The sequence below is a fragment of the Musca domestica genome, unplaced genomic scaffold (assembly GCF_030504385.1).
Source record: "Musca domestica strain aabys unplaced genomic scaffold, Musca_domestica.polishedcontigs.V.1.1 16, whole genome shotgun sequence".
Taxonomy (NCBI): Eukaryota; Metazoa; Arthropoda; class Insecta; order Diptera; family Muscidae; genus Musca; species Musca domestica.
This window is the reverse complement of record NW_026712219.1, coordinates 14,447,305-14,459,539: the sequence shown is the minus strand read 5'-3', so window position 1 is coordinate 14,459,539 and position 12,235 is coordinate 14,447,305. Positions and strand designations below refer to the sequence as shown.

The 12,235-nt window shown below is 34.6% G+C and overlaps 1 protein-coding gene across 2 annotated transcripts in view; it reads right to left on the bottom strand.

Moving 5' to 3' along the window:
• LOC101889846 (uncharacterized) overlaps positions 1–12,235 on the bottom strand; it is a 53,186-nt gene that overhangs the window by 6,313 nt on the left and 34,638 nt on the right. The window contains exon 1 of one of the 2 annotated variants that reach the window (XM_011297966.3): positions 3,618–3,644. The exons of the other annotated variant lie outside the window; for it this stretch is intronic. Coding sequence (XP_011296268.1) covers positions 3,618–3,638 — 21 coding nt within the window. The 5' untranslated portion in view covers positions 3,639–3,644. Of the gene's footprint in view, positions 1–3,617; positions 3,645–12,235 lie in introns of those variants that run through there. 2 annotated transcript variants of the gene reach the window in all.

The following is a 12,235-nucleotide window of genomic DNA, read 5'->3' as shown; positions in this document are numbered from 1 at the left end:
AGTGTTTTTGATCAATGTAACATAATGTATACTTCGCAATAGTCTTAAAAATTTTGATAAGTAAAAAAACTAAAAAAAAATATATATTTTTTTAAGAAACCTATAATTTATTTCTTCTAGCAGACACTCTTCAGAAATTTTCCAGGAATATTTCAACCATGATTGTTATCATTACCTTCAAATATATAAGCAAGATTTTAAGGCAGTTCTATGTAATTCGATATCCAAACTCTGGAATACGTTTTTTTTTTTTTTTCAAAATAGTCAAATGACGATTGGAGAGCTTATGTGTGATCTGGATTCTTGTTATCACTGAATATCTACATATTTTATTTAAATATCGAAATATAATACAATTAAAGTGTGCATGTATAGAGAATTCGAAACTTATTTGGTTTTTTTTTTTAATATTAAATTTCTAATTAAAATCTGTACTTTGTTAGAAAAGGGGCTGTAGTAAAAAATATTACATTAAATATTTTGTCTGGAATCTTGACACTCTAACAATATATGAAAGAATTTTTATAATATTAAAAAAAAAAAACATGAAAACATTTGTAATAAAAAACCTTTTCATAGGAAGTTCTGCATCTTTCTCTCTCTTAAGCAACACAAACAAGAATATAAGGCAACATGGGGCTCTGTAACTCTAAATGGTTTTTACTGGCCAAAATTCTGTGAAAACAAACAATATCTGAAGACTTCTCTCAATTTATAATTCATCACAATAAAAAACTCCCTTTAAACGGGATCGTAGCAAGTCAAAACATTCTACAAAATTATTTGTCATAAAATTCCGCTACAAGTCCTAGAAAATGTCAAAAATCTAAATCGTACCTAAAGGCCAAGAATTGATATATACATATATATTGAAAACTCATTATAGGATTAAAGCCGTATTTTACGCGAGTTTGTGCAAAAATCTCCAACAAAGCATCATTTTACAAGAATGACGTCAAAGACAAAAATAAAACATATGGAGGTATAGCTTTAGCTGAACAGATTTTCACCAAAATTTGAAATACATTAACCATTTGGTGCACAATATACCCGAAATCGGATAAAAACAGATAAGAGAGCTATATCCAAATCTTTACCGATCTCAATAAAATTCGGCAGAGGTATTTCTTTTTTGTATCTGTTATCTGGTGCCAAATATCATTGTTGTCGAATGCATATTACGAATGTGAGGGACTTAAACACCAATCGGATGAAAAATATATATGGGAGTTATAGTTACATCTGAACCGATTTTCACCAAATTTGATGTAATTGCTTCTAGACTGAATTCGGTGCCAAAATTCTGGTCATATGGACTTATATTGGCTATTTTCGGTTGAAGATATATATGGGAGCTATATCTATATGTGGGAGCTATATTATATATCTAAATGTGAACCGATTCTCACCAATTTCAATAGGGTTCGTCCTTGGTCAAACAAATATTTTTGAAAAATGTCATCTCAATCGGAAGAACGGACGGACCGATATACATAAATCAACTCAGGAAGTGATTCTATGAAGATCCTCAAAGGAACTTTAGATCTATCTCACTTACTTATTTATGTTACAAGCATGTATAAAAATATTTGCATCAAGGTTCCCAAGAAAACTCAAAAATATTTACTAATTTTTTTGATCAATTTTTCTTTTGCTTTTACATTTTTGCAAGTCGCCGCAAATGTTCTTATAATTTCCCGGTAGAATAATCAATCGGGGTTGTGAAAAATTATAAGTGGACTTGATAATACTAGTTTGCAGATCAAAATAGACCAAAATAGTTTCTGGTTCTTAGGCCAAACATTGTTAAGGCTTATATATATTAGGCTTGATACAAAATTTATTTTTGTAGATTTCCCTAAATATATAATGTAATCCATTGCGAAATATCGGATAATAAAAAAGCAGAGCTAAAGCTCAAAGAAGACTTATTTATTTAAATTAGATTGGAAAAGGTGACTCCTCCACAAAAAGTTAAAATTACATATCTCACAGAAACAGAAACGATCTTCCGAGTTTGGCCAAACATAGCAAAGTACAATATTTTTATCCTATATTTTTATACCCACTCTGCCAATACCTCCCCAACAACGGAGCAAAATTTTTAATAGTCTTGACGCTCATAAAATGCCAAATGAGCATTTGATTTTTTAAACATCTAAACCAATTCAGCGCTATTCTTCAAAATTGCGAACTCCAAATACCAAATTTGAAACTGTGACACAAATCATAAAAATGCCTATTATCTGAACGTACAGTTATATGGGGTCAACAATAAAATTTGGACCTGTATGTACAGTTCGCTGCAGGTATGTTTCCTACATATTGGAAACACAAATTCCTAATTTTCAGAAAATTCGGTTTGAAATTGTGACTAAAACACACAAAAAGCCTTAGTTATCGTGGAACAAAACGTGCACTTATATGGCCCATTTTATTTTTCATTTTTTATTGTTGAACTTTTTAAGTTTTAAATTTTTAGTTCATAAAAATAGGAATTTTACGTATGATCCAATCTTTTAATTTTTATTCTAAAACTTATAGAACTTATGAGCCTTTTTAATTTTTTTTTGTTATCTGGAGATTAAAAAACGTTTTCACTATTTTCCTACGAAATTGGTAACAATAGCCAGTCGAACTGGCTGTTATTAAATAACCTTACAAAAAAACTCAACACAGGTCCGTCAAAGTTGAAGTCCACTTATTTTGGAATTGTTAATTGGAATAAGTTATAGTACCCAATGAGAAATAAAATAAATATTCAGTGAAAACGATAAAATAGTTTCCGAGGTATGATCATTACTTTCTTGAGAAAATAACTGGAACTACTTATTTCCCTCCTAGATTTTTTAATATTTTCACCTAATTTTTCGATGCGGCAATAAATGGGATTTGGGTCATTAAAGTGAATTTAATACTACTTCGCGTCGTGAAATTATGCCTCGATTTTATATCCGTTTTTCCAAATCTAATTTTAATTTTTTTCCAATTACCCCCGAAAACCTTGATACTCTCAGAATATGTCAAAATATTTATGGCTTAGAACACTTAGCGTTTCTATAAAATTCACCACATTATTCTTGTCTGTTATCAGGACCTAAGAATATCGTATCCAATTATCAATTCATTAAAACGATAAAAATTACAATCACAAGTATAGGCTATTGCAGATATCCCCTATTGTAAATGCGCTCTTCTTATTTGTTGTTTTAGATGAGATCCTGTACTGTATTCCAAGTGTATATATTAATCCTTGTTGCATAATTAATTAATTGGATTGCCATGACTTTTTTTGAAAATTTGATGCATTTTTTCCATTTTTATTAAAATTCGATAATTCAATATTTTTTGTGAGTTTTTTTTTAACAATATTATTTATAAAAATTGTCCTCCTGTTCTTTTAATTATTTTAGTGGTTTTCAGCTCTTCAATTTATATATTTTAATGTGCATTTTTTGAGTTTGTTAATTTTAGTTTTCACATTGTTTAATTTTGAGCCATTTTGTATGTTTCACAGTTATTTAAAAATTATCCATATTTTAATGTTTCAGTTTCATGTTTAGTTGTTATGTTTGTAATTATTTTTTTTAATATTCAAATTCACTTTCAACACCCACCAATAATTGTAGGGATCTCATATTTGTAATCCCCCCGCTATGTGGACGCGTTTAATGTGTATTTAGCACCAAATGTATGACTGCCTCTGTTGAGGTCTTCTAATATAACTACCCACATTTCACCACTGCAGATCTATTTATATTTTGGGAAATGATCATCGTCGTGGTTGGCGACGACGTCATGATCATCACAGAGCCCCGAAAGAGTCAGTTAGCCCGTCAAGCTAAGCCAGCTGGTGGCCCATCATCATCATCATCATCGTCGTAAACAACAACGCTGAGCCGCAATGGAAGCCGAAAACAAAAGCAACAACATTGTTGAAACTGAAAATGCCAAAATAAGTTTTAAAACGAAAATGAAACCGAAACTGAAACAGCAACACGAAACATCAGGCCCCCTTTGTAAATTTGTATAAAGCTTGAATTCGGATTCGATTTGTGAATTCCGAAAACAAACCAAAACAAAACTCACTCTCAGTTTTGATGACACGCATACTCTCACACACACACGAAGACTCAAGTGTTGGGCCGGTAAAACATGAGCGCCAACAGAAGGAAATGAAATGTGTGTCTTACTCCAGCATTGCGCGCCAACCAAAGCTCTCAATGCAACCAACCAACCATCATTGAGGTAGGTTTCCAAACCGAAGTGTCCGAGAGTTGTGTGTGATGATGGCCCGCTCACACACATACTCTCACACTTCGGGCAAATGATGGAGCAGTTTTCAGCTTAAACTTAACACTTTTTTTCAGAGATCCAACATCAACTTCATTTCATTTGGGATAGGTCAGGGGCAGCATACGGTTGTGTCTGATGGTTGGATGGTAATTCTTCGTATTTTGTTTTATTTACACAAGTTGTTTACTGTTTGGTTCATATTTTGTGGTTGAATGAAATATAATCCCATAAAAGGATTTTTTGTATACAATTTTTTTGGATCAGCAAAAAAAAAATGGTAATGTAAATCGTGGAATGTGAAGCATAAATGTTGGAAGGAAAATATTGGGTTCATAATAAACATATTAAATATTACTTGTTATGAAATACTTATTCATTGTATGGAAATTGAAGTGAAACTCAGTGCTAGAATTCGATATATTCGCAATTAGAACAAGTAAAAGAGCAGTAAGTTCGGCCGGGCCGAACTTTGAATACCATCCACCATTTAGAACGAATTTGGAAATTTTCAAAAAACAAAATTCTTAAAAAATGCTGTTAAAATTTTAAAAATACCAAATATAGCCGTCTATTGGGGTCCATACGACTTGGACCTACATAGGCATTGTTTGTCATAATCCATTACCATATTCAAACTCGAAACTTGAAATAAACAGTGAATAATGTAGCGTACCGTTATATCGAGACTGTGCGAAGACCTGGACGAGCGTAGACAATTTTCTGTCACAGGCTGCAGCATCCATTACGAACTTCATATACCACATCTCAAAAAATTTAGATGGGTATTGTAACTAAAATCGTCAAAATACCGAATATAGGGAGGTACTGATATATGGGGCCTATACGAAGACCTGGACCTATATAGACAATTTTCTGTCACAGATTGTAGTTCTCATAGCGAACTCCAAATACGTTATTTGAAACAACTCTGGTGAATAATGACGGTAAAATCATCAAAATACCGAATATTGGGAGGTACTCTTATATGGGGGCTATAGGAAGACGTGGACCTGCACAAACAATTTTCTGTCTTAAGGTGTAGTATTCATTTCGAACTTCAAATACCAAATTTGAAAAAATACCGTTAAATAATGTCGCTAACGTCATCAAAATACCAAATATAGGGAGGTGCCGTTATAAGGAGGCTATATGATAACTTGGACCTACATGGCCCATTTACGAACTTAACCTGCCTACTGGCAAAATATACATGCGTGCAAAATTTTAGTCTTCTATATCAATTCATTCGAAAGATAGCGTGATTACACAGACAGACGGACATCGCTACATCCACTTAGAATTTTACGTTGATCAAGAATATATATACTTTGTTGGGTCTGACATGAGTATTTCGAGGAGTTACGAACGGAATGACAAAGTTAATATACCCTCCATAGTATGGTGGAGAGTATAAAAAAAATAAATAAATAAATAAAATCCGTTAAAATTCTATTCAAATTCAAAAATACAGAATATAGCCATTATATTGGGGTTTATACGACGACATGGGCCTGCATAGGTAACCTTTGTCATAAGAAATTACAATATTCAAATACGAAATTTAAAAAAAAAAAATCCTGTGATGATGTAGCTATAATCATCAAAATACCGGATATAGACAGGTACCGTTTTATCGGGGTTATACGAAGACCTGGATCTGCATAGACAATTTTCCGCCACAGGCCGTAGTATCTATTAGGAACTTCTAATAATTTTAAGGAATTTCAGATAATATTGTACCTAAAATCTTAAAAATAAAATCTAAAAATTTGTGATTGGTAAATATGAGTAAAATCAGTAACTGAAATCACAGGGTATCTTTATTTAAGGGTTGTACCAAAAAGTGGACCTATCTGAACCTGAATTTCTATGTCGATTTAACTGTGCCTGTCCGTCTGTGGAAATCACTCTAGCATCCGTTCCAAATGAAGTAGCTGATTTTACTCAGACCTGTCTTTATACCCTCCACCTTTGAAAGGAGGGTATATTAACTTTGTCATTCCGTTTGTAACATCCCTAAATATTCATCGTAGACCCCATAAAGTATATATATTCATAATCAGCATAAATTTCTAAGTCGATTTAACGATGTCCGTCTGTCTGTCCTTCTGTCTGTTGAAATCACGATACAGCCCACATTATTTGACGTAGAGCGTGATTTTTGCAACGTTTTTCCACGGATTTGTATAATAATTGGTATTTGTAGGTCATAATGTGTTCATGCTGGTGTGGCGAAACATTGTATGTATAGGTCTGTGTTTTGGTATAGCCCCCACATAACGGTACCAGCCGATATTCGGTATTTTGATGATTTTTGCCACATTTTTTTATGGATTTCTTTCGAAATTGGTATTTGTAGGTTATATTGGGTTCTAGCTCCGGTGGCGAAACATTGTATGTATCGCTCTGTGTTTTGGTATAGCCCCCATTGAAGGGTACCTCCCTATATTCGGTGTTTTCATGATTTTAACACATTTTTAAAAGGATTTGTCCAAAAATTTGTATTTGTAGTTCGTAATGGGTTGTAGCTTGTGTGGCAAAACATTGTATGTGTAGGTTCACGTTGTGGTATAGCCCCCACATAACGGTACCTGCCAATATTTGATATATTGATAAAAATTGGTACTTTTAATTCATAATGGGTTCTAGCCCGGTTGCAGAATTTTGAATATTTAGTTCCACGTTTTCCTATAACGCACATATAAAAATACGTAGCGATATTCGGTGTTTTGATAGTCCTAGTCACATTTACCCACATAATTGTTTCAAATTTGGTATTTTAAAAGATTTGATAGATGACAATCCTTGAAGTGTAAAATTGTCTTGAAGTACAAAATTTAGAGGTTCCCGTTTTGGCATGGCTCCATATAACGGCCTCACTCACTTTATGCTTTTTTGATAAATTTATGAAGTTTAAAGTGAAACACGCTTGAATTCAGATACTTTTATATAAAAATGTTTCCTTTACCCTAAGGTGAAGGGCATTAAAAGTTCGGCCGGGCCGAACTTAATGTTTTTTTACTTTTGTATTGAAAATTGACTATATAAACATAAAATAAATAAAGGTTTCCTTCTCAATCGGTACTTGCTATAACTTTTAAATAATGATACGTTTTTAAGGTCCTTAGAATATATTGAAATATCATTATTGAAATCTGACGTGAGATCGCTACAACGGCACCGACCAGAATTCAACCCTTTCAAATACATAATTTATTAGCATTTAATTTTCTTTTCTCCAAATCTCAGCCTTTCGAACTATCTGTGATGCCCGTGGAAATTTTCAGATTTCGAGCACTATCCGATCAGTTTCAAATATAATATCATTGAGCACTTTGCGTACGCTTGAAGTTAGTAACCACCTCCAAATTTAAGGCTCCATTCGTTTACCCAAAATCAAACTATATCAAATTTAGTACCATTTACTACAGTTCTTCCCATAGTGCACAATTATAAAACAACCTTCATTTATATAAACGTTATATTTTTTAATATTAATTCTGTCCATATTATATCTCTATCCCTATATTTATAGTTTGAATTTGTTACATCTATGCCACACCCCATCAGTGACCTTTATTCCGAATTTCAGAATTCAAGCCCCATCCGTTTGCCCATTAGATGTCTAGGATCTTTTAGTGCACTTGTGGTATGGATAAAACGCAACCTTATCACATCCCTCCATATAAACTGAAGGTCTTTTTATCGAAGACCATAAGGTCTTCTCAAAATTTCACGATTCTAGCTTCAGACGCTTCGCCTGGGCATTGGATCACTGAAATATTTATTTTTTGACTGTAACTCACGAATTATACAGATACTGACGTAGATATGAACCTTGGTATTGATGTCAGTTTCTGTATGAAGTTTGCAGGAACAAAATCGGTTTACGCATTCCAGAGAACATCAATGACTAACACAATGCAATTTATTTTTATACCCCTTACATACATAGTGTGGAGGGTATATTAAATCATTCCGTTTGTAACTCATCGAAAGTAATCTGCTTAGATCCAACAAAGTATATGATCTTAAACAATAAGATTTTTATGGATTGTATGATTCAGGTGTAGAGGTATAAATTCGTATTTAATTTTGGTACAATTTTGATGTTTGTGAACCGATAGGGTTGGAATCCGGAAATTTGGAAATAAGATTGCTTGTTTTAAGGTAGAGTTATGTGTACTAAATAGTACTAAATTTGTTATAAATTGAATTTGCTGAACCTATGGAGCTGGGGTTTTGAAATTTGGAATTACTTTTGGAAATAAGTACTACAAGAGTACATAAGGTAGAAAGGGGTACAACATTTTGTATTGATCGTAGGTTTCTGAGTTTTTGGGCTTGGGTTAGAATTGGTGTATATTGTTGAGATATGGAGGTGGTATTGGAAATATATGCTGTAGATGTATGATTGTGGTCGATGTTGGAGATATGAAGTAGTTTGGAATTCCTGCATAGAATCACATTCTGAGTCGATTTATGCATGTCCATCCGTCTGTCCATGTATTTTGGTAAACAAAGTACAGGTCGTATTTATTGCCCTATTCAGATGAAATTTTCCACAAATAATTTGTTTGACCTAAGGACGAACCCTATTGAAATTGAAGATAATCGGTTAAAATGTTTGTATAGCTCCCATATATATTTTCGTCCAATTTGCCTTTTATTGTGCACCAAACTTGTAATATCAAATAGTATGGAATTTTGCACGTAGGATCAGATTGGACCTGAAAATAAGTATGCCAAATTTGATCGAAATCGGTTCAGATATATATATAGCTCCCATATGCTGCTGTAATATGCACTGTGTAACAACGATATTTGGGGAAATATATCAAATACAACTCAGAAATACCCTCGCTAAATTTTATCGAGATCGGTTAATATTTGGATATAGCTCCTATGTATATCTTCGTTCGATTTGCCTTTGCCTAAATTTTTCATTTCAATTTTTTGAATTAGACTAACATGTTGTGGAACATTTATCAAAACAATGTGAAGCAGTGTAATTGATAACTGAAATATTTAACACCTCGAAAAGTATGTCATTCCGTCGATTGTTAATAGCTTAATCCCATGAGATAACAAATTAATATTCCACCATTTCCAACTCTATTTTTTTTTTTGATTTTTGCCAGCAACTTCAAAAACAAATATCTTTCATTTTTCGGTTTTTTTGGGTGAAACAATGAATGAATCGCAATTGAAGAGGTAGAAGAAGAAAAAAAGCGGGAGTATTTGTTGTTTTGCATACGGCGATATATACTTATTTGATATTTTTGTTGTCTTTCTTTTCATTGTCTCTTCACCACCATAATTAATGATCATTAATCATGTGCATGGACATGTGTGTGTGTGTGTGAGTGTGTATGTGTGTTGACTATTGAAGTTCATTAAAGTACTTGGACATGGTGTTGTTAGCTTCGGATGATGATTGTTGAAATTGTGCTCCACGGCGACATTGAGTGTTGAAGTTTTAAGCTGACACTAACCTGCCTCAAATCATTTTACGGTAGACGAACTTAAAAAAAAAAAAAAATATTACAAGTTTGTTGAAATCCAGTGAATGAAGGTTTTATCCACAGTGTGTAATTGAGTGTTCGAAAGGGGAGGTTACTGTAGGATTTGTGGTTATTTTGAGAGTTTGTAACACATTTATAATTGTTTGGAAGCAGTTGCATCAATCGATCATCTTAATGTCATATTGCAAAAATGGAATTTGGTAAGCACTCAACATAAATCCCGTCTTCTATAAGAAGACATTCCAGGCATCTATGAAAAGATATTCCAATTGGAAGACAGAACGGTCTTCTAAAGTTTGACATTCTGATTTTTTAGGAGGAGCCACTGATCTTCCAAGAGTTGATACTAAAAGATGAACTTTTGGTCGCTTAACAGAACATTTCCTGGCCTCCTAAGAGATGAACTCCTGGTTTTCTAAAAGAAGCCGTCTTGGTCTTATAAGAGACGACATCTTGGTCTTCTAGGACCTTCTAAGACCTCTTGGTCTTCTAAGAGAAGACCTCTTGGTCTTCTAAGAGAAGACCTCTTGGTCTTCTAAGAGAGGACCTCTTGGTCTTCTAAGAGAGGACCTCTTGATCTTCTAGAAGAAAACCATTTCCTGGTCTTCTAGGAGAAGACCTTTTCCTGGTCTTCTACGAGAAGACCTGCTACTGGACTTCTAGGAGAAGACCTTTTCCTGGTCTTCTACGAGAAGACCTGCTACTGGTCTTCTACGAGAAGACCTGCTACTGGTCTTCTACGAGAAGACCTGCTACTGGTCTTCTAGGAGAAGACCTGCAACTGGTCTTCTATGAGAAGACCTGCAACTGGTCTTCTATGAGAAGACCTGCAACTGGTCTTCTATGAGAAGACCTGCCTCTGGTCTTCTATGAGAAGACCTTCTCTTGGTCTTCTATGAGAAGACCTTCTGGCCTTCTCTGAGTAGACCTACTGGTCTTTTATGGGAAGACCTTCTCCTGGTCTTCTATGAAAAGACCTCTTCTATGGGAAGACCTTCTCCTGGTCTTCTATGAGAAGACCTACTGCTCTTCTCTGAGAAGACCTACTGCTCTTCTCTGAGAAGACCTTCTTCTGCTCTTCTCTGAGAAGACCTTCTTCTGCTCTTCTCTGAGAAGACCTTCTTCTGCTCTTCTATGAGAAGACCTTCTTCTGCTCTTCTATGAGAAGACCTTCTTCTGCTCTTCTATGAGAAGACCTTCTTCTGCTTTTCTATGAGAAGACCTTCTTCTGCTCTTCTATGAGAAGACCTTCTTCTGCTCTTCTATGAGAAGACCTTCTTCTGCTCTTCTATGAGAAGGCCTTCTTCTGATCTTCTATGAGAAGGCCTTCTTCTGCTCTTTTATGAGAAGACCTTCTTCTGCTCTTCTATGAGAAGGCCTTCTTCTGCTCGTCTATGAGAAGGCCTTCTTCTGCTCTTCTATGAGAAGGCCTTCTTCTGCTCTTCTATGAGAAGACCTTCTTCTGCTCTTCTATGAGAAGGCCTTCTCCTGGTCTTCTGTTGCAAGACCTTTTCTTGGTCTTCTATGGGAATACCTTCACTTGGTCTTCTATGAGAAGATCTCTTTCTGGTCTTCTATGAGAAGACCTTCTCATGCTCTTCGATGAGAAGACCATTAGCTCACTTTCAGATTTCTACGAGAAGACCTTCAGCATTTCAAGGGGAAACCTTCTGCTCTTCTACGAGAACACTGTCACATATTTTAAGAGAAGACCTTCAGTTCCTTTACGAGACCTTCAGCTCTTCTACATGAAGACCTTCAGCTCTTTTTTGAGAATACCCTCAGCTTTTCTACGAGAAGAAACTCAGCAAGTTTAAGGGATTACCTTCCGTTCGAAAAGACCTTCTGCTCTTCCGTGAGAAGACCTTCTGCTCTTCTGGGAGAAGACCTCCAGTTCACTTTCAGATTTCTACGAGAAGACCTTTATCATTTCCAGGAGGAAGCCTTCAGTACTTCTGCGAGAAGACTTTCATCTCTTCTACGAGAAAACCTGCACCTCGTTTATGAGAAGACCTACAACTCTTCAAGGAGAAGACCTTCATGTCTACTGGGAGAAGACTTTCAGCTATTTTATGAGAGGAACATTTTCTATTATATGGGAGGATTTGTTTGACTATAAAAATATCTCCCTCTTTTCATCTCTTCATCTCCAAAACATCTCTTTATTTCTATAAAGGGATAGTGACTTGGGATATGCCCTAAATTGTGTCACAAACTATGCATTGTTGATAAACTTCCATCAGGTGTCGTCCGTGCGATTTCAAAATCTCTTCCACTCTCATTTATTTTGATTACAATACTAAAAAAAAAACAAATTTGGCATCGATTTGTGAATAAAAACTACATACATCATCATCATTATCGTTGTCGTCTTGGTGATCTTTATCAGTTGCGATTGTGCGCATGCCTAGCAC